Source organism: Acipenser ruthenus, chromosome 42 (assembly GCF_902713425.1).
Source record: "Acipenser ruthenus chromosome 42, fAciRut3.2 maternal haplotype, whole genome shotgun sequence".
In the NCBI taxonomy this organism is placed as follows: Eukaryota; Metazoa; Chordata; class Actinopteri; order Acipenseriformes; family Acipenseridae; genus Acipenser; species Acipenser ruthenus.
The window spans coordinates 2712416-2736558 of NC_081230.1; the positions used below are offsets into that span (position 1 = coordinate 2712416).

Sequence of the window (24143 nt, forward strand, 5' to 3'; positions counted from 1 at the left end):
CCCTCCCCCGCACCCCCTCCTGCTCCAACCCCTACACCCACTACATCCCCTACTAACTCGCCCTCCCTCTCCACCTTCTTGCCCCTCTCAGACTCTGACCTCTCCTCCCTGCTCCAGGGTCACAAACCCACCACGTGTGCCTTGGACCCCCTCCCCACTCACCTCTTTCAAGCTGCTGCTCCTGCTCTACTCCCCTTCATCTCCTCCCTCCTCAACACCTCTCTACTTTCTGGCATCTTCCCCTCTGCCTTCAAAAAAGCCTCGATCACTCCCCTCCTCAAAAAACCTACCCTCGACCCCACCTCCCTCCAGAGCTACCGTCCTGTCTCCCTCCTACCCTTCCTCTCCAAAACCCTCGAGCGGACTGTACACCGCCAGCTCTCTGCTTTCCTGTCCAACCACTCTCTGCTTGACCCTCTCCAATCTGGCTTCCGCTCTGCTCACTCCACTGAAACCGCCCTTCTGTCTGTCACCAACTCACTTAAGTGTGCCCGAGCTGCCTCTCTCTCCTCTGTCCTAATTCTCCTCGACCTCTCTGCTGCCTTTGACACTGTTGATCACTCTATTCTACTATCATCTCTTGCTGACCTGGGGATCTCTGGCACTGCTCTGGCCTGGTTCTCCTCCTACCTCTCCAACCGCACTTACCAGGTAACCTGGCGTGGAGCAACCTCCACACCTCACCCTCTCTTGACTGGAGTCCCCCAAGGGTCAGTCTTGGGTCCTCTCCTGTTCTCTCTCTACACCCGCTCCCTGGGCCCCCTCATCGCATCCTATGGTTTCTCATACCATTTCTATGCTGATGATGCTCAGATTTTCCTCTCCTTCCCCACCTCTGACTCCACCATCTCCTCCCGTATCTCTACCTGTCTGTCTGCTATTTCCTCCTGGATGCACTCGCATCACCTCAAACTCAACCTCTCTAAATCTGACCTCCTTTTCTTTCCCTCCTCCTCCCCCTCCTCTGATCTCTCTATCTCTGTTCCTCTGGAATCTACCACACTCTCTCCCTCTTCCTCAGCTAAAAACCTTGGAGTCACCCTGGACCCCTGCCTCTCTTATTCCCAGCACATCTCCACTCTGGCACGCACTTGCAGATTCTTCCTGAGCAACATCCGAAGAATCCGACCCTTCCTCACCAACTATGCTACCCAGCTCCTGGTCCAGGCCCTGGTACTCTCCCGCCTAGACTACTGCAACTCCCTCCTGGCTGGCCTCCCTGCGTCCGCCACCCGTCCGCTCCAGAACTCTGCTGCTCGCCTGGTGTTCTCTCTACCTCGCTTCGCCCACGCTACTCCACTACTCCGCTCGCTCCACTGGCTCCCGATCACCGCTCGCATCCAGTTCAAGACTCTTGTACTAGCCTACAGATGCCTTGATCAGACTGCACCCAGCTACCTCCAGACCCTCATCTCTCCCTACACCCCCACTCGACCTCTCCGCTCCGCCTGCACTAGAAGACTGGCTCTACCTCCGCTACGCTCCCCTGCCTCCCGAGCCCGCTCCTTCTCCACCCTTGCTCCGCAGTGGTGGAACGACCTTCCTACAGATGTCAGGACTGCCCAGTCCCTGACCACATTCCGGCGCCTCCTTAAGACTCACCTCTTCAAACAGCACCTGTAGAACTCCTCTGTTGTATCCTGGGACACTATCACCCTTCATTTAAATATGCTTTATTTTGCTCTTATCTGCCCCCTATTTTACTGCATTTAATCCTGTACCTCAGAATATTGTAATCTCCCAAGTGTTTAATCTGTAGTATTTTGTACTTAATCATATCCTGATGTAACTATCACTATTATCTGCTGTATTATTGAATTGTGGTTTGTCACACTTGAGAATTATTGTATTTCCTGTTCTTATTGTATGACTTATATTGTAACACTTGAATGTATTTGTATTTGCTTGCGATTGTAAGTCGCCCTGGATAAGGGCGTCTGCTAAGAAATAAATAATAATAATAATAATAATAATAGAGAAGACAGGGTGGAGAGAGGGAGAGTGGAGAAGGCAGGGTGGAGAGAGGGAGAGAGGGAAAGGGGGGGATTAACATATCAGAGAGAAGGGAAACAAAGAGGAGAGCCATAGGGGAGGCAGAGAGGAGAGCAGAAGATGAGAGAAAGAGGGATCTGGAGATGGAGAGGTGGAGAGGAAAGAGAGAGGGAGACAGGAAGGGAGAGTAGGAAAAGGGGTGTAGAGAAATAAAGAGGAGGGGCTCAGGGTAAGAGGGTAGAAGAGAGAGGATTTTTTCTCATCAGCCCAGAAGAGTGCAGAGAGAGTGTCAGTGAACATGAAGAGGAGATTGTCTGAGCTGTTTGAAAAGTTTCCTGGTTCAGACAGCAATGTGTGTTTAATCTGCAGCGCTGACAGGGTAAGGGGACTCCAGCACAAGGTCTGTATTCATGTCCAGAGTCCAGAAGAATGGATAGAGTTTCTCATTGGGATTGAACTCCATGTCAGTGAAAGTGTAGATGTGAGATCTGGTCTCCACATTGTAAAAGGAGAGCTGCCATTCCTCATAATCCAGATACACCCCCAGCTTCTGGGGCTTCAGGCTCAGGGGGAGGTGGGTCTGGGGGTCAGTGAGAGCAGTTAACCCTGTATAATTACTCCACTCCACAGTCCAGTAACCCTGCTGGGGGGTCATGCTGAACACCCCCTTCTTCGGGGCAGACTCTCTGCTGACTCCTAATATCCACCGCGTATGCCCCCCCACCTGCACCTGCCAGTAGCGTCTCCCCGAGGTGAAGCCCTCCCTGCCCAGCATACAGGACCTGTAATCAAATCTCTCTGGATTGTCAGGGAGATCCTGTCGTGTACCTCCCCATCTCACTCGCTTCCCCTCTGCAGACAGGATGAGCTCGGGGTTTGCTGTATCAGGGTCCAGAGTCAGACCAACTGTGGAGCAGAGAGGAGACATTATTGTTATTATTATTAGTAGTAGTAGTAGTAGTAGTAGTCCTATTTAAGGTACGTTTTAGAAACTACACCAGCTGTCCAAAGACAGCTGGACAAAAAATCTAATTAGCACCCTTGAGGGTGCTAAAAAAGACATACCTTAACTAAATTAACAGAAAACACCGGTTCAAAAGGACTGTAAATTAAATATGCACAACAAAAGGGGAGGTGGTACAGAGCACGCCCCCTAGAGCCCACTGGTCGACAAAGGAAGCCATGTCACCAGCGGACTCCGCGTGGGCGTGCTCTAACTTAACCCTTGATCGGACGAGGGCCCTGAACATGGCCACACAGTCAAAGAGACCCTCCCCGATCATCTTACGCTTCCTGGTCTTGTAAATTGCCAGTTTAGCAAGAGCCAGGAGCAGATTCACGAGGAGGTCTCTCATCTTGCTGGTGCCCGAAAATGAGGAGGGTGGGGGAGAAATACAGCCAGATGCAGCAGGAGGTTCCTCAGCAGCAGAAAGTAAGGATGCAGCCTGGCGCACGAAAAATAAATGTGAGCTACAGACTCGGACCGTCCGCAGAAAGGGCATGCAGTGTCCGAGCCGGTAAAGTGACGCAGGATCTCTCCTGACGCGAGCGCTCCGTGCAGGACTCCTCCATCCCAAGTCCCCAGCTCCTCTAGGGACCAGCGGGGAGTACAGGGCCTCCCACTGGGGAATCTCGCCCTCCTGGGGTCAGAGGGGCTCCTGCCAAGCGGTGTCTCGGCGGGAGACGAGGGCGGGGAAGTGGAGGGTGTGGAGCATCATCGCATACAGGGTCCTCCTAGACGCTGATCGAAGGGGGGTTGAGGAGAACTGCGAGATCCTGCTCAGGTTGTTCTCGAGGGGAGGCCGAGGGGGGTCTCGGGCCTTCGGTTCGATCAGCAGGACCGGAGAGCCTGGGGGGGGCAGAAGCTGGCTCACCGGTCCTGAGAACTCCCTCGAGATACCTGACAGAGTCTGGGTGCAACTCTGCTTTGCACTCCCGGATCGCTCGGCCGGCCGTCCTGACGGTCGCCCAAGCCGCCCTGGCGACCAGCGACTCGGGCGTCAGCCACTCCGAGCGTTCACGATCCAGGAGATCCCAGACTCTGGTCACCTTGGCCGAGATCAGCGCGCGCCGCACCGAGGGGGACTCCAACGCCTGCGCACCTAGGTGGGGGTTGTGCAGCAGGGGCTCCAGAAGGAGTCCTAAGCCCTTGGTCGGAACGGCGTCTCGGCCGATAGAAAACATGCTCCGGGTCCTGAGCAGATCATGGTAAAAGACCGGCAGCTCGGGGAGAAGGAGTCCCCGGAGGTCGATCCAAAAGAGCTGCTGGTCATAGCCCAGGTCGTGCAGCTGGCACAAAAGGAGGGACGCCAGCGTGCACCATTGTGGGGCCGGGTCTGTGTATTGGAATCTCTGTAGGGTTTGGAGGCGGAAGGTGTGCACCTGGCTCCTGATGCACACCAACCCTTGGCCAGAGGGAGGCACAGAACTGCCGCAGAGACCCAGTGCTTTCCGGCCCAGAAGAAGTCAGTCAGCTTCCTCTGGACCCTGGCCACAAACTGAGGGGGCGGACTCAGGACGGTCCTCCAACTCCACCCAGTTGGCTGCGACCGAGGTCTCCGCGGGGCTCAGGTGGACTCCCAGATATTTAAAACTGTCCGCGCTCCACTTTAACTGCTGGAGCGCGACAGGGAGGGAGTCCACCCGCCAGGGACCTACCAATAACCCGGAGCACTTGTCCCAGTTGATCCTGGCAGAGGAAGCGGCAGAGTAGACGCTCTGGCAGCTCCGCATCCTCTCCAGGTCAACCGGGTCGGAGGCCACCAGGAGCACGTCGTCGGCGTAGGCCGACAGGACCACCCTCGTGTCCGACGCGCCGAGCGCCAACCCCGTGAGCCTCCTGCGAAGGAGGCAGAGGAAGGGCTCGATGCACAGCGCGTACAGTTGTCCGGACAGAGGGCAGCCCTGACGTACTCCTCTCCCGAATGAGAGGGGCGCGGTCAGGGACCAGTTAACCTTCAAGAGGCACTCGGCAGAGGCGTACAGCATCCGGAACAGGCCGACGAAGCGCAGCCCGAATCCGAATGCTCGCAGGGTTCTGAAAAGGTACTCATGATACACCCCGTCGAACGCCTTCTCCTGATCCAGAGAGAGGAAGGCGACTGACCGACCAGTCCTCCTGCAGTAGTGCAGGATGTCCCGAACCAGGAAGATGTTGTCAAAGATCGTCCGGTTCGGAACCGTGTAGGACTGGGTCGGGGTGGATCACGTCTGCCAGCATGGACTTGATTCTCAGGGAGGCGGCCTTGGCCACGATTTTGTATTCCGTGCACCGCAGCGAGACCGGGCGCTAGTTCTTCAGGCAGCGGAGATCCCCCTTCTTGGGCAACAGCGTGATGACCGCATCTCCCCGGTCTCGTAGGCTTCCGCCAGGACCCGCGCAAAGGCGGACCCCAGCAAGTCCCAAAACTTCTTGTAGAACTCCACGTTCAGCCCGTCAATGCCCGGCGATTTGTTGTAGGGCATCTGACCGAGGGCGTCGGAGAGCTCGGCCAGGGTCAGCTGGCCCTCGAACTCATCCCGCAAGCCCTCGCCGACCGTGGGAAGCCTGTCCCACAGAACCCTGCACGCGTCGGAGTCGACGGGATCCGGAGAGAAGAGGGCAGAGTAGAAGGCCCTGGCCCTCTCGTACACGCTCTCCGGATTCGTCACAAGGGAGCCGTCGTCCGCCAGGAGGCAGGTGATGTTCTTGCGGTCTCCCTTCTTTTTCTCCAACGCGTAGAAGAAGTGTGTGCCGCTGTCCATCTCCCGGAGGAACTGGACCCGCGAGCGCACAAACGCCCCCCGGGACCGCTGGAGCTGCAGGTCCCGCAGGGTGCTCTTCTCCTCGTACGCGCTCTGCTCGAGTTGGTCCCCGCGAGCCAGGCAGCTCTCCAGATCGAGCGGCACCCTTACCAGCTGCTCGATCCGCGAGTCCCTCCGCCTGCTCGCGCCCCTCGTGTACTCCTGACAGAGGATCTTGATCTGCGCCTTCCCCACGTCCCACCACTGACGCCAAGTGGGGAAGCGAGATCGCCTGCCATGCCAGACCGTCCAAAAGTCCCGGAAAGACCGCTCAAAACGCTCGTCCTCCAACAGGCTGTTGTTGAATTGCCAGTAGGAAGCGGCGTGCCTAGCTGGCACCACGGCCACCAGGTTGTGGTCCGTGAACGACGCCAGCCTGATGTCAGAGGAGCGAACGTAGCGAGTATGGTTCCACGACCCGTAGAACCTGTCGATCCGGGACTGAGACACCCGCCCCTCCCTCCCCCTGGTGTAGGTGAAGGCAGAGGTGTCCAGGTGTTGCCACTGCCAGATGTCAACCAGAGAGAGCCGAGCGATCAGCTCTCTCAGGGCGGCCGACGAGAGCGGGTAGGGCTCGTGCCCCACCCGGTCCGCGGCCTCGAGGGTGCAGTTAAAGTCCCCCCCCCCCCCCCCCCCCTGAGGACCACGAGCTCGTCGGCGCCAATGGTGTTTAAGTGGTTCAACATCCGGCGGAAAAACTGCACCCTCGCCGGACCTGAGGACGGAGCGTACGCGTTCACCAGGTGAACCGTAGCGTCCCCGTCCCGGATCCGGTGGTGCAGCAGACGGCCCGGCACGACGTTGACCACATCGAGCACCTTGACAAAGCCCTCAGGAAGCACCTGACCCCGTGCCTCCTGGTAATATTTTTGAGAGGGGCTGCAGCCTCCCCTGCAGCCACCTTTGCCCATTTCTTGGGGGCTTGTGGAGCTTACCCACTTATTATTTAAATTTATTTATTTATTTATTTATTTATTTATTTATTCAAAAAACAAACAATTATTTAAAGTAAACAAAACACACAAAACACACTTGCATACCCCTGCACTCCAATAGTGCAGGGGCACACACAACAAAGTTTTTTTTTTCTCAAAACAAAAAAGTTATTTATTATTATTTTTTTAATAAATAAACGAAAAAATAACCACCCCTGCACTCCAACAATGCAGGAGTAGCAAAATAAAAAATAAAACAAAGTTATTTATTTTTAAACAAAAAATAAAAAACAACCAAAAACACAAAAGTTTTTTTTTTTTTTCAAACAAACGTATTTATTTATTTTTTAATAAACAAATGAATACAAATTCACACACCCCTGCACTCCAATAGTGCAGGGGTAAAAGAAATTAAAAAATAAAACAAAGTTCAAAACTAAAAAAAATAGTTTTAAACTTGAAAGAAAATCAAACTAAGGGCAAACAAAGGAGCACACGGCCTGTGCTCCCTGCCTGCCCTTCCCCCACTCTGCACGCAGCAGAGATGGGGGATTTTTAAAACAAAACGATTTTTAAAAACCAAAAACAGTTAATTATATAAAAAATAATTTTCCTAAAAAAGTACAAAAATAAAAGCTTTAAAGTAAAATTAACAAATCAATTAAAGTAGTGTTTTAAAAAGAAAGAAATCTCTCCTGCACTTGTTTATGCACACAAGTGCAGGGAGAGGAAGGGAAAAACTAAAAAAGTGTTTTTTATAATAATAAAACCACTAAATCAAAATATTATTGAACAAAAAGGTGCACTACTACTTTAGAAAACAGAAAATATAAAAAGATTTCGAAAATAAAAAGTTTAAATAACTGTTAATTGTTTTTAGTGTGAAAACTGAGGAGCTCTGAAAAGTGTGGCCTCTCAGTAGTAGTAGTACTACCATCATTATTATTATTATTATTATTACTAGCAGAATTATTATTAGGATGTTATGAGGGAGGGAAGGTATGAAGATCAATTAAAATGAATCTTAAAATAATATTTACTAAATATAAATATTAACTAAACCCAAGATCACCACGTACAGTAAAGTCACTTAAAATCGACAGGCTGAACTGAAGAGGCAGTTGGAAAATTCATTTGGAAATGCAGCAGTTTTTATTGTAGCAGTTTTCGGTTGTCATGGAAACCGCAGTGAACGCAATGAGCCGTGAGATACACCAGGGGTTCCGCACTCCTTGGGAAAATGTCTAATTAAAAACAATTTGATATGTTTAAACCTGTAACACTAAATAAACCGAATCTAAACTGTCCTTTATTCATCTGAATAAATATTGTGAAAGATGGAAATCACATAGAATATGCACCGAGGGAAATAAATTTTAGTAAATAAAATGAATGCAAAAACTAAACACTTTTTTTAATCAAACCTTTAAATTAGGTAACTTTATATAATTGAACATTTTAGAAAAGCAGTTATTTTTCTTGGTCATCAAACATGAAAGTGCGTGTCTCTTATTATTCCCATTCATAAATACCAGAGCAGGAATCACTGAGTAAAACCAGTACAAAGCGCACAAGAACATGACTCTGAAATCCTGATTTCTTAACACTGTGTAACTAAACTGTGCAGCCGTTACCTCTCACGCTGAACTGTAACGCACAGAAAAGACGAATGCGCAAAATACAGAAGGAAACACGAGCCTTGCAGAAGTTACTTTTCGCCACTATTCTGTACAACCAAATACAACCAAATACAAAATCCCACCCCCCAAAAAAACAAATAAACTGTGGAGTGAAGCTGCGCCACTTAACCAAAAATAAAACTTAAATCCCAAAAATAAATCCACCTGCAACGAAATCTGAAAAACTGTGAACGAGACAGAAATTAATAAAATAGCAGCATATGCAAACATTTTAATAAATCAGTTACCGGTATGTAACGAGATGTATGAGTTTGATTAATAACTTGATTTAGTTAATATTGAAACATACATCAGAGTACTCAATGTTTTAAATGTTAATATCTAATTAGTCACAAAAACGTATTCATCATAGGCATCAATTGAATTTTTAAATGAATGTTATCAAGTACAAAAAAGTTAGTATGAAAATGTTTCTACAAAAAGAACAAACCCATTCCAGCTCCTCAAAGCTGAGCCCGCGGTACAAACGCATTCAAACTCCTGCAGCTGCCTGTTGTGTTCTTTATACTTTGCAAAACGTATTCTTTGGAAGCGGACTCGACATATTATAAATTGTATTAATACTGAACACACTGTTTACATCTGAAGCAGAGCGATCACATGACCTTAACCAGCGGCGGAGGAAGAGGAAGATGAGCCCCCCTCCCCAAATGTTAATTTAACCCTTATTTATAAACATCAAACACACCGAATCAAGTGTTCAATATTGAACCATATTTAATTGTCAGAATGTCAGCACGTATGAAACACTACGTCATAAGAACGTGTTCTACTGATCTACTTTATTTTATTCTGCGTACATGTGAACATCCAACACGACACTATTTTTAAATGTTAGCCTGCGTGGTTCAGGGGGCGTGGAGCTGGGGGCTTTTAATCTTCTAATCTTCTAATTTTCTAATTTCCTGTTAATTAGCATCTATTTTCTATTTAAGCCCTGATCACCTGCACCTTTTCTGTCTAGTGTTTCATTTTTGAATCCTGACTGGTAGTGTTACGCATTACTCCAAAAAAAAAAAAAAAAAAAAAAATTACGAAGACCACGTTTCAAACAAGATTAAAGACGTGCAGTCTTACCTGCTTCCAAATGGAAGCGCTTTCAGCCTACGCCTTTCCTTCCGACTCAGACGAGTTCCTGCCTCCGACCCCTCCACCGGTCCGTCTGTCAGGCATCCCGTTCCTCGTCCCGGTCCATGACCGCACCAGCCCCGCCAGTCAACCTTGCTTCCACCCGGCTTTCAGCTAGGCAAGAGCAGGGCTCAAAGCGCGGTTCCACTAGCCAGCCCCCACCGCAGCTCCACTATAAAGATTGGACGACACCTAAGCTGCTGAAAGTACTCTTTGAAAAGTCCATTCCCATCCCCGTTGGCGGAGATCGCATGTCCCTGTTTCTTACCTATTGTGAAGCTTTGTCAGCCGAGCCGATTCTCCCCCCCCCCCCCCCCGCTTGCAAGCTTCGGCCGTCAGGCCCTCCCCTTCTGCTACTCTCTCCGTTCCTGTTCCTGCTGCGCATACGCAAGACCCTGCTCTCGCAGCCCAGCTCCCCCTGCCGGCGCAGTCAGCACAGCCACAGCATCTGCCGCCGCAGTCACTCACCTCGCCCGTCCCCTCCTCCAGCAGCGCCCCTCAGGTCACTTTTAATCAGCTTCAAACTCTGCTCCAGCCCATTATAGACTCTCAGCTAGCCCTCAGCGCCCGTCTTGACAAACTGGAGAATCCTTCTTTGGCTCCACCTGCCTTCAGTTCCAGCACTCCTGCTTATACTTTTGGTACGTCCTCTTCAGTACCCCCCATTGCTCTTCCAGAGTTCAACCTCTCCTCAGCCACTGTAGCAAGTTCCTCTTCTCCCCGTGCTATTACCAGCCATTATATTTCTCCAAAAATTAGGAAGTTAATAATTGAAGGCAAGGATGTTAATCTCGTTTCTATTCTCATTGCTTCTTCTGAGTTTTTAGATCACAGAGTGGTTGACTGTGGAGACGTTTCAGTCACTCTAAAGTCCCGTGACCCACGTCTTCAAAAAAGCCTTTCCGTGGGAGAATTCGTCCTCGCTTTCTCCATCTATCATGACATTCTCTGTTCTGTTTATCCACACAGATTACAGGAGCTAAATCAGTATCTCTTCCTGGTTGTCGAATTGTCTGTGCGCTATGGAGGCACCTTGTTCTATCAATACCACCGTGCCTTCTCAGCCAAAGCTGCTGCCACCCGCTCAGCTGACAACCGTATTGTGGATTGGTCCCATTCCGACCCAGATCTTTTCACCAGTATCTTCAGTGGAATTCGTGCCAACGCCTGCAACGCATGTGCCTCCACAGCGCACTCCTCTTACCTATGCCCTAAGGCAGCAGCTAGTTCTCTTCAACCCATTCCTCATCCCTTGCCTTCTCTTCTCAGTTCAAGACATCTTGCCCCTGCTTCCATCCATGCTTCAGCTCCACCCACCAGATCTCAAGCCCAAGATGTCTTATGGCCGTCCCATCAAGTTTTCAGGTGGCAGGCAAATATACAATAACTTTAATTCTTCTGTCTGCTTCAACTGCTCCTGCAAGAACCTCTATGTCTGCAGCTTCTGCAACGACGCCCACTCCCGGTCCATATGTCCTCTTACAGCTAAGTGACAATCAAAGTTACTTCAGGTTTTTACTCCTATTAACGTTCCGGCTCTCGCTAATGCGCTTCAAAATCATCCAGACAAGCCGTTCGTCTATCTAATTAGTGGACTTACAAATGGCTTCTTCACCGGCATTTCTCACGTTCCTTCCGAGTCTCACATCTGTCAAAACCTCCGTTCTGCCATTGCAGAGCCACAAGTCGTCAGTTCCCTTCTCCAAGCCGAAGTCAACAAAGGCTTCATGGTCGGTCCCTTTGCAGCACCCCCCTTCACTACCTTTCGCATTAATCCCATTGGCATCGCTACCCGCAAGTATTCTGGCAAGAAATGCCTTATCATTGACCTATCCGCTCCTCGGGGCGGTTACACACGCAGCATTAACTCCCTCATTTCAAGCGAGGAGTTCGCTCTTCACTACATTAAGCTCTCAGATGCCATTCATTTCATCAAAATTGCAGGTCACGGAGCCTGGCTTGCCAAAGCTGATATCTCTGATGCATTTAAGGTCATGCCTATTCATCCTTCCCTCCGTCACCTTTTCGGAGTCTGTTGGGCAGACAAGTTCTATTTCTCCACCCAGCTCACCTTCGGTTGCCACAGTAGCCCAAAAATATTCGATTCCTTGTCAGAAGCCCTCTGCTGGATTTTGCTCAACTCCTATCATGTTCCTCCTCCATCTAATGGATGACTTTCTGCTTATTTCCCCCCCTTCAGATCCTCCAGCCCAAGCAATTGATCAGCTTAAGACCCTCTTCTCCTTAGTTGGTGTCCTTCTTTCTCAAGAGAAAACCATCGGCCCTGTTAACTCCCTGGAATTCCTCGGCATTACACTCAATACCGTGAAATTCAAAGCCAGCCTGCCTCCTGCCAAACTCCATCGCTTACTCTCACTCATTAACAGTTTTCAGATCTCCTCTTTCATTAAGAAGAGGGACCTCCTGTCTCTCCTCGGTCATTTAAATTTCGCCATCCGCATCATTCCCCAGGGCAGAACATTTATTTCACGTCTCCTAGTCCTCTCATCAACTGTCAAGAATATGAATTCTCACGTGAAAATCTCAGCTGAAGCCAGAAAAGACAAAGATGTGGATCAATCTCCTTACTAACTGGAATGGTCTCTCTATTTTATGACGACTTCATTTCAGCCCCTCATGATCTTGCCCTCTTCACTGACGCCTCATCCATCGGATTCGGCGGGTTCCTCGCTCCTGAATGGTTCTCCAGCACTTGCCCCCCTGAAATTCAGCTCCTCCCCCCTCAAAAGAAATCTACTGCTCTCCTAGAAATTTATCCAATCGTAGTGGCCGCTGTCCTCTGGGGTCACCAATGGTCAAGAAAATCAATCCTTTTCTTCAGCGATAACAAACCCACAGTGCACATCATCAACAAAGGACGTTCTTCATCCCCCCTCATTATGCGCTTGCTCCGTCGTCTCATATGGTCTTCCGTATCTCTCAACTTCCTAATACAAGCCCGCCATCTTCCTGGTACCCAAAATAATGCTGCTGATGCTCTCTCTCGCCTACAGGTATCCAAGTTCCGTCAGCTGGTTCCATCTGCCTCCCCAAACCCCCTCCAGACCCCACAGTTTCATCAGCTGCTTCTAGACTGAACTCTACCCTCCGCAACCTCCTTCAATCTGCTCAAAACTACATGTCTACAGCCCTCGCCCTTTCTTCAAGAGCTTCTTATTCTACGGCCTGGTCAGCATTCTTAACCTTCTGTGCTCATAATCATATCCACCCTATTCCCTTCAATCAAGACTGGATCCTGGCCTTCATCGTCCATGCTAAGGAATCTCTCCATCTTTCCCCAGCATCCATTAAATCTTACATTTCAGGAATCCAATATCACTACCGCATCATGTCAGTGCCTTCACCCACCATCCTCTCCATACCAGTTGTTCGTCTGACTCTCCGCGGAATCTTCAAAAGCTCCCCCCCTGCTGCATCTTCCCACCTGCCTATATCAACAGACATCCTACATTCTCTCATCTCTACTCTTCGGGAAGGTTGCTTCCTCCCCTACGAAGATCTCCTAATGGAGACCATCTACCTCACAGCCTTCTTTGGCTTCCTCAGAGGCTCAGAATTCACAGTTCTTCAGCTTCAAGCTTCCCTGCAGTGGGTATTCGTCTATGTGACCTCTCTTGTATTTCCAACTCCTATTTCATAATTCGGCTGCGTACCTCAAAAGACAGATCAACTCCGGCGTGGTCAGTTCATCCAGCTCTCAAGGATTGAATCTTCTATCTGCCCTTTCTCAGCAATGTCAAAATATCTCTCCATCAGGAAATCCTCCCCCCCGGACCCTCTATTCATCGATTCCTCTCTCTTATCACTCATCACTGGTTCTCAGCCCACCTCTCCACCCTCCTCTCCAGAGCAGGCCTCCCTCCTCAGCTTTATTCTCCCCATTCATTTCGTATAGGCGCAGCTACCTCCGCTGCAAGAGCCAGCATCAACCACAGTCTGATCAAGACCATGGGGTGCTGGTCCTCTTCCGCAGCAGATTCTTACATTCATTCATCTCCCTCCGATATAGTTGTAGCCCATTTTAAAATCGCTAGCATGCCCGGAGTAGGGGCTACCTGTCCGCCGGAGCCACCCAAGGTTCCCCCCCCAATAGCTTCAAGGGTTTTTTTTTCCTCTTCACTGAGCGGCAGGCATACACATAATCACAGCTACTAATAATCACTAACCATCTCTCCGTTTGTCTCGTTTGTCCTTCTGATCTTTTGTTTATGTTATGCATTGGCATGTGCTGTCTCTCGTTTGCTTCACGGTGTGGGAATTTTCGTGAGGTGCCGGGGGTCCATCCTTTGGGGGGCAAGTGAGTCTCACTTCCCAGACCTCAGGGTTAGGCATCCGCCCCCCTTACCTTCAGGGGGGTTCTCACCATGTGAGTCAGAGCGGACCCCCGGCCAAAATCTGTCCTGTTGCAGCTCCTGCGTTTATCTTACCTCAAATCGAGGCTCTGCTCTATACTGCCTCTCTTTCAGGACGTGGCCACTCATGCTGAGTCCCATACTAACTTCTATGCTTTGTCCTTATTTCAGGTCCCAGGCAGCGTGACGTCTTGGCCTATCAGGGGTTTTACGAGCGCCTCTTACAGAAGTCTCAGATGCTGGGTACCTCTCCCATCTCCTCTCGAGGGGCAGCTCTCCGAGTCATAACCCTCATTTGTGTTTTCGGTTGCTGGGTCCTCTGCCCCTGGGATGTGTCGGCATCATCGCCCTCAGTCAGCGACCTCTTTCTGTCCTACTGACTGCTCCTTGCTGCTGCTTCTGCCTTATCCTTCACCCCAGCTCACGCCCAGTGAATGAGAACACTATGTAACACATTTTTTGTTCCTGGGTAGTAAGTGTTATTTCCTAATTGCTTATGCCTCAAAAGTATAGAAAATGGTTATTATTCCCCACAAACTTTGCTTTTGTGACCAGGACAGTGATATTTTGAAATTTACCTATTTCCAATGAGAAAACGGGCGAATTTGTGTCTTTTCGTTCACATAGTCAGAAAAAAACAACATATGAATCCAAATTAACATGTATTTATACTAAAGTAATACAAAAATGACTACAAAAGATTTAGAAGTGAGTAGTTTTTCAAGATTTATAATTATACTGTAAATCACTTTCACGAAATCAGCCCCCAAATGTAGTCTCCCATCATGTTCTCATTATACTGTCCTTGGTAGCGGCATTCAAAGTCCAGTATATCCTGGTGGAAGCGCTTGCCTTGCTCCTCCGAGTACGCTCCCATGCTCTCCTTGAATTTATCAAGATGAGCATCAAGGATATGGATTTTGAGGGACATCCTACAGCCCATTGTGCCGTAGTTCTTCACCAGAGTCTCAACCAGCTCCACATAGTTTTCGGCCTTGTGATTGCCCAGGAAGCCCTGAACCACTGCGACAAAGCTGTTCCAAGCCGCTTTCTCCTTACTAGTGAGCTTCTTGGGGAATTCATTGCACTCCAGGATCTTCTTTATCTGTGGTCCGACGAAGACACCGGCTTTGACCTTTGCCTCAGACAGCTTAGGGAAGAAGTCTTGAAGGTACTTGAAGGCTGCCGACTCCTTATCTAGAGCTCTGACAAATTGTTTCAGAAGGCCCAATTTGATGTGCAGTGGTGGCATCAGCACCTTCCGGGGGTCCCAGCCGTACTCATCATACTTCAAGGCGTCCAGCAAGGTCTTGATGCTGTTGTAATCCTCTTTGAGGTGCACCGAGTGAGCCAGGGGAAGAGACCGGTACTTGTTACCATTGTGGAGCAGCACGGCTTTGAGGCTCCTGGATGAGCTGTCAATGAAGGACAGTATAACGAGAACATGATGGGAGACTACATTTGGGGGCTGATTCGTGAAAGTGATTTACAGTATAATCGTAAATCTCGAAAAACTACTTACTTCTAAATCTTTTGTAGTCATTTTTGTATTACTTTAGTATAAATACATGTTAAATTTGGCTTCATATGTTGTTTTTTTCTGACTTTATGTGAACGAAAAGACACAAAATCGCCCGTTTTCTCATTGGAAATAGGTAAATTTCAAAATATCACTGTCCTGGTCACAAAAGCAAAGTTTGTGGGGAATAATAGCCATTTTCTATACTTTTGAGGCATAAGCAATTAGGAAATAACACTCACTACCCAGGAACAAAAAAAAAATTGTTACATTAATTACTTGTTACACGGTGTAAATGAACAGGTCCAATCCTACCAGGATTCCCCAATTTTGTGATCACAGAAATGATTACACAATTCTGCACAGACATAGACATAGGAAACCGTTTTATTATTATTATTATTAAATCTGAAATGCATGTTGATTTGCTGTAGTTTATTTCGGTGTCCGCAGCAGCACCCGACAGCTTCCGTCTAAACTATAGGATGAATCGTGCACGCAATATATAACTGTACATGTCTGTGCTGAATAGTACCCCAAAACCTTCCATAAAGACGAGCCTCGTACCTGGAACCCCACCCCCACCCCACAGGGAACAAAGTGAGGATAATTAAGACAATAGCGATACCTGTTGAAATTAGGGAGGATACAATATGAATTACTGACACCAGGCAGCTGCAGTGACACAAATGTGTAACATCTACAAATATAAACGCGAAGGATATTATCATTGTTAATAAATAAATAAATAAAAACTTTCGAGCCCCGTGTGCAGCTGCACCTGCTGCACCTGCTATTGCTCCGCCCCTGACCATAACACTCCCCTACATCCCGCCTACAGGAAGGCAATTTGGAAGCAATGATTTGTGAATTTCTGCTTTGATTGACAGTCTGCCAACACTGTCTCGCTACACTTTGTTTTTCTAGTTTCAGCTGCCACCGGCCCGTGTCTTTCGTTAGTAATAGACCCAACGTGTCACGGAGCACCTTCACACTGCTGCTCAAAGTAGAAGCTGCCTGTGGAACGTGACGTCAGATTCCGCGGACACGCGCGCACAGAGGAGTGCTGTGGATTTGTTTTGAGAATGGATCCAGAGGTCGTACTGTCCGAAACGATAGTCTACCAAAAGATTTCAGACGAATACACAAATATGTGTCTGTGTTTCACATGCTGCTGACTGCAAATACAAACTGAATAATTTCATTTAATATTATTAAAGTTAGATTATCTACTACTAATAACTTTAAAAAGTTACAGATAGTATTTAAAACATGTCAGTAAACACGCCAGAAAAATAGATTTAAAGCAGGCCTATTAAAAACAAAATCTAAACGAAACATTAAAGAGATTTTTCTTTACAGCTTGTTTTATACATGCAATGTTAATAGATGGGATTTTTTAAAATGACCGAATTGAATGATTTTCAGATACTTTGCACATTTCCAGTATATGGAGCTTATTTCTTTCTTTATTTATTTTCTGTTAAGGACTGGTTTATAAAAGTAACCACAAAATAATATGCGCGATTACTGAGCACTTTATTCATTAGAAAAAATGTAATGCTTTATATTACGTGGCATAAATTAATATTAAATGGATATTAAATGAATGTTAAATTGCATATTAAATTTACGTTCAATTATTCCTTGTTACTTTCCATTGACATTTAAGTCAGATTAACTGTATTTTCAATAAGGGGAAATTACATATTTTCAAGGGTAACAAAACTTAATATAAATGGACGTGACGTGCCTTTACATTTTCAATCGACATTTGGTTGACATTTAGCAAGAAACCAGCTATTGCATATTTATTAAATATTAATTTAACATTAATATCAATTGCATATCTATTTAATATTAATTTAATATCAATTGCATATCTATTTAATATTCATTTAATATCTATCGCATATCTATTTAATATTAATTTAATATCTATCGCATATCTATTTAATATTCATTTAATATCAATTGCATATCTATTTAATATTCATTTAATATCTATCGCATATCTATTTAATATTAATTTAACATTCATTTAATATCAATTGCATATCTATTTAATATTAATTTAATATCTATCACATATCTATTTAATATTAATTTAACATTCATTTAATATCTATCGCATATCTATTTAATATTAATTTAATATCTATCGCATATCTATTTAATATTAATTTAATATCTATTGCATATCTATTTAATATTAATTTAACATTCATTTAATATCAATTGCATATCTATTTAATATTAATTTAATATCTATCACATATCTATTTAATATTAATTTAACATTCATTTAATATCTATCGCATATCTATTTAATATTAATTTAATATTCATTTAATATCAATTGCATATCTATTTAATATTAATTTAACATTCATTTAATATCTATTGCATATCTATTTAATATTAATTTAACATTCATTTAATATCTATTGCATATCTATTGAATATTAATTTAACATTCATTTAATATCTATTGCATATCTATTTAATATTCATTTAATATCTATCGCATATCTATTTAATATTAATTTAACATTCATTTAATATCTATTGCATATCTATTTAATATTAATTTAATATCTATTGCATATCTATTTAATATTAATTTAACATTCATTTAATATCTATTGCATATCTATTTAATATTAATTTAACATTCATTTAATATCTATCACATATCTATTTAATATTAATTTAACATTCATTTAATATCTATCGCATTTCTATTTAATATTAATTTAACATTCATTTAATATCTATCGCATTTCTATTTAATATTAATTTAATATCTATTGCATATCTATTTAATATTAATTTAATATCTATTGCATATCTATTTAATATTAATTTAACATTCATTTAATATCTATCGCATTTCTATTTAATATTAATTTAATATCTATTGCATATCTATTTAACATTCATTTAATATCTATCGCATTTCTATTTAATATTAATTTAATATCTATTGCATATCTATTTAATATTAATTTAATATCTATTGCATATCTATTTAATATTAATTTAACATTCATTTAATATCTATTGCATATCTATTTAATATTAATTTAATATCTATTGCATATCTATTTAATATTAATTTAATATCTATTGCATATCTATTTAATATTAATTTAACATTCATTTAATATCTATCGCATATCTATTTAATATTAATTTAACATTCATTTAATATCTATCGCATATCTATTTAATATTAATTTAATATCTATCACATATCTATTTAATATTAATTTAACATTCATTTAATATCTATTGCATTTCTATTTAATATTAATTTAACATTCATTTAATATCTATCGCATTTCTATTTAATATTAATTTAATATCTATTGCATATCTATTTAACATTCATTTAATATCTATTGCATATCTATTTAATATTAATTTAATATCTATTGCATATCTATTTAATATTAATTTAATATCTATTGCATTTCTATTTAATATTAATTTAACATTCATTTAATATCTATCACATATCTATTTAATATTAATTTAACATTCATTTAATATCTATCGCATATCTATTTAATATTAATTTAATATCTATTGCATATCTATTTAATATTAATTTAACATTCATTTAATATCTATCGCATATCTATTTAATATTAATTTAATATCTATTGCATATCTATTTAATATTAATTTAACATTCATTTAATATCTATTGCATATCAATTTAATATTAATTTAAAATCTATTGCATATCTATTTAATATTAATTTAATATCTATCGCATATCTATTTAATATTAATTTAATATCTATTGCATATCTATTTAATATTCATTTAATATCTATCGCATATCTATTTAATATTAATTTAATATCTATTGCATATCTATTTAATATTAATTTAATATCTATTGCATTTCTATTTAATATTAATTTAACATTCATTTAATATCTATCGCATATCTATTTAATATTAATTTAATATCTATTGCATTTCTATTTAATATTAATTTATGCCACGCAATATAAAGTGTTACCAAAATATACATGGAACTCAATTCATGAAGCAGCAGCAGACCTTGCAGTTCACATACTGTAAGGTTTGATTTGTCTCTGTTTGAAATGATCCCTGTCAGCGTTAAACAATTTAAAGGAGAAATACTTTCCAGAAGACAAGTCTCTGAATTTAACACATCGGCGCCGGTCGCTGCAGGTCTGTGACCAAGAACTGCGTCCATTAAGACATCAGATTTACTTTTTTTGCGGTCTGAAGCTTTCATTGTTATGATCTTTTTTTTTTTTTTAAATCCGGTTTTATTTTTATTTTTTCACAACACTGTTTTGCACTGCGGTTTAGTCCCATATTTCTCAATTCCTGCGAAATATTTTGGTAGACTATCGTTTCAGGCAGTACGAGTTAACCGCGCCCCCAGCCTTGCTCAGCACAGAGCCAGTACCAGATCTCACAAGGCCAGAGTTTCACGGTTCCGGCTCGGCTCGACACCCTCAGCCTACACCCCTCCCTCTGAATCCACAAACTACAATGAGGAATATTTACATACCCTCCACACAGAGATCAGCCATTTCCAGACCCATGGAAATGTGCTGCTCTGTGGGGATTTCAACACCAGAACAGGAGCAGAGCCTGACTGTAGAAGCACAAGGTAACAACCATGTATTTGGACAAACCCCTCTGTACCTCACACCCGCCTCAATCCACAGAAACAACCCTGATTGTATTGTGAACACAAATGGGATGCAGTTAGTGCATCTCTTTCAAGCCCGGGGTCTGTACATCATTAATGGCAGGATCAGATGGGACTCTTTAGGTAGATTCACATACTGCTCAGCTCTTGGGACTAGCGTAGTTGATTACGCCATCACTGACCTGGACCCCTCCTTTATTAATGCATTCACTGTCAGGCCACAAACACCTCTGTCAGACCACAGTCAAATTATTGTGTTCCTACAAAGAACAGCACAGCCCAGTAACACACTAATACAGTCATGCAAGCTGTACCATATGAACCATACTTATAGATGGGCTCCAAACAGTTCTGGGAATGTGGAAAAATTTGAACTCCACACAAAAACAAGAACTGACAATACAAAGTGGAACTACACCCACCCCTCGTTATATCGGCCCTCGCTATCCTGCTGATTCGGATACATCGCGCTCCTGGAGTCGGCTCCCCATCTTTACTGTCTAACTGCGCATGCCTTACCTGCAATATACATCGGCACTTAGAATTACTGTGCGTTTTATTCTGTACTGCACATCACAAACAACAATATACAAAACAATTAAAAACAAAGCATTACTATCGTACTGTTATATACTGTCATATACACACGCACTGCACAATAACACAAAGCTAATTAAATATCTACTTGCTGAAGCGGTTTTTATTTTAGCCAGGAAGGTGTTCACGTGTGGCAGCAGCAATGCTCTAGCAAAAGCCACAAGGCAGTGACATCAGCTCCCTAGCAACAAGCCTGTTGGGAGTGGATTCTTTCAATACAGCAGGTTTGTGCTTTTGAGAAAGGAGAGGAAGGGTTGCAAAATTAATTGGTCTTTTTCAGGTTTACCGTCAGGGCCCAGGTCTGACAGTACTGCTCTAGCAGTGACAGGCTCTGCTGTAGCACCTGCTCTGTGGGCGACAGCAGGACTAGGCCCAGGAGGCAGTGTGGTCCAGTGGTTAAAGCAACAGCCCTGTATCCCGGAGATCCCCGGTTCAAATCCCACCTCAGCCACTGACTCATTGTGTGACCCTGAGCAAGTCACTTAATCTCCTTGTGCTCCGTCTTTCGGGTCAGATGTTGTTGTAAGTGACTCTGCAGCTTATGCATAGTTCACACACCCTAGTCTCTGTAAGTCACCTTGGATAAAAGCGTCTGCTAAATAAACAAACACATAATTAGGGCTTTTGGATTTCTGTTTTTTCACCCCGACTTCTCATCGCCTTAAGAATTTAAGCAATTCGTGCTTCTCAAATCACAACTGTACAACTGATTTAATTTACGTTTCTTTTTCTACTAAATGGGCTTTTAAATCATAAGTCTTACTTTCATTGCAAAGCAGAAGCGACTCATCTTTATTAATGTCAATACAGTCACGCACAGCGATTGTAATAAAGTGAGTCCAGCATAAAATACTGTATTGTTCATTCTAGCTTTAATAAAGAGGAGTCTCTTATTAACATGTCGCGATCTCGTTTGCACGTCCTGCTTGTAATGAAAATGGAGGCTTGGCTGATTGAAAAGCCCATTTAGTTGTTTCACAGAATTAATCAAGTTTACTATGAACAGTGACAATCAGAAGCCCAGCCTCGAGTATACACTGGGATATGCATCCCCACTGAGGAGAAGAGGAGAGAAGGATAGAGGGAGGGGTACACTCATGAGAGGAGAGGTGCAGACAGGCTCCAGATTGTGACACTCTTAATAATGTGTATAAAGAATGTCTGTACCAAGTTTCACCACAATCAGATCAGCAGTTCTCTAGATGCATGTCAAAGTGTAACATATGGACCCCTGCAGTGTCTACATGTGATCTTCACATCACAGTGAGTTCACAATCTGGGGCATTATAACTAAACACACTTTCTCCTCTCGTTTTCAATGTTTCCTTTGGGAGGCACACGAGGCTGGCGTTTTACAGTAGCATCTTGGAACTGTTCTTTTCTTCTGAACACTCTGGGGAGCATTATAAAGCACTTCAGAAACCAGACAAGCTTTTCACTTTTTCAAAACGATATTTTGTTTCTTTTCTTTTTTTAACATTAAGTATTTTTCTATTATTTTGTATTCTGCTCAGAGATACATGTATAAAAATGTCTTCTTCTATGACCCGAGGGACCTTCCAATACTTCCTGAAAGTTTTGTTGAAAAATATTTGTTGAAAAATGTTTTTTGGGCAAATTATAAAAGACACGGTTTCACCTGAGTGATTGCAATGACAGAATACACGTTTATCCTCAGTCTTTAGAAGCAATAATGGACAGTACTCTTGATTATTTACTCAAAATAAATATGTATAAATAAAATAATAGTTCTTCACTCCATTATTATCAGTAATAAGGACAAAATAATAAATAAATGTAGTTCCTGAAACATGAACCCTTATATCCACTCGTCTGATATTTAGAAATGTTGTAAAAACATATATATTAAAACACAAAACAGAATAAATGTTCTAATATAACTATAAGTCGAATATATTGAATTTAGTGTTTCCCAGTTATTTTCTTTGCTGTAAACAAGTTCCTGTGTCATGTTTTGTCTCTGCGTGCTGCTATGAAATGTCTCCGCCCTTTACAAATGAAACGCCCGTCTCAGTGACGTCACACAAATAAACAACCAATTAGGCAGTGAAGTTCAACCCCTCCCCTATCCAATGATATGCGTTAACAAGCTGTACTGCAAATTATGGTGGCCCAGCAAGTCAAAGAAACGAAGTGTGTTTTAATCGTGTTTACCCGATCAAGGGCCCAGAATGACACTTCAGTATGATCGTGTTACACCATCACGTCCTTAAAGGGTTAATGGCAGAGTCAGAGACAACAACTAGAGTTTCTGAATGTTTAACTAGGAGTCTGGATTGCTGGTTATTACAATTTAACAAATCCTCTCACATTCTCTGTTTATTTCAATATTCTACCACCACATTCCAGCCCTGGGGATTCAAAAGCAAGAAACAAAACACTTCTTCACTGTATTAGTGCTGTTAAACACGTTAGCTTGACAGCACAACAGTATCTATAGAAAGATATAACTGAGGGAACAACATGTTATTTTCAGTAAAATGCTGAAGTGAATGTATTTTTTAAACTCATGTTTAAATGTAACGGCTCTTAAGCATCGAATCCTCCTCTCATCCGCGCTCAGTCTGGGAAGTGAAGCGTCAGTGAGCTTTCACAATGCCACTCCCCGGAACTACATCCCTCTTCTCTGAGTGGACAGCTAAACCGAGATCCCTGCTATCATTGGATGCTTCAAGTGTCCATCAAAAAAATGATTGATATTATGAACTGGAGTGATTCCACCTATCACTCTCCATTTTGTTTTATTAAATCTTGAGGCAGCCAATGATAGTGCTGGCAGGGAGGGACTTTAGTGAATTGGAACCCTCCAGCCTAAAGTGAAATATGGGGACTGGGATTTAGTTATGATCAGCGATAATAATCTGAGTTACCCAGAGATCAATGACTAACCTCTATTGTTAAATGACAATACTGATGTGTTTAGAGAAACAGCCGGAGTACAAACAAAAGGCTTGGGGCTTGAACCTCAAACCACTTCCAATGAACTACATGAACATCTTTAAGAGAGAGGAGGTGAAGAGAGAGGCAGGGGAAGAGAGGGGGAGAGGTGAAGAGGAGAGGTAGGGAAGAGAGGGGAGAGGTGAAGAGAGAGGGAGAGAGGAGAGGCAGGGGAAGAGAGGAGAGAGGGAGAGAGGAGAGCCAGGGGAAGAGGGGAGACAGTGAAATAGAAGGAAGGGGAAGAGATGAGGGAGAAAAGGAGAGATGAAGAGGAGAAGGCGGTAGAGAAAAGGGGAAGGGTGTAAGAGAGGGAGAGGGAGGACAGTAAGATGGGAAGAAAAGAGAGAGGGGAGAACATGACTTTAAAAAAACTGTAGAGCAGAGGAGCTGCCCACTGTCAACAACCAAATTAATCAGTTGTTGACAGTGGGCTGTCCCTCTGTACTAGAAAAA

The 24143-nt window shown here is 43.8% G+C and overlaps 1 protein-coding gene across 1 annotated transcript in view; it reads right to left on the bottom strand.

Moving 5' to 3' along the window:
• Nucleotides 1-906: 906 nt before the first annotated feature.
• The window catches only part of LOC117414328 (E3 ubiquitin-protein ligase TRIM21-like), a 50129-nt gene continuing 26892 nt past the window's right edge, over nt 907-24143 (bottom strand). Inside the window, exon 11 of the mRNA XM_059011653.1 lies at nt 907-2898. Within this exon, the coding sequence (XP_058867636.1) occupies nt 2351-2898 (548 nt within the window). The 3' untranslated portion in view covers nt 907-2350. The remainder of the gene's footprint in view (nt 2899-24143) is intronic.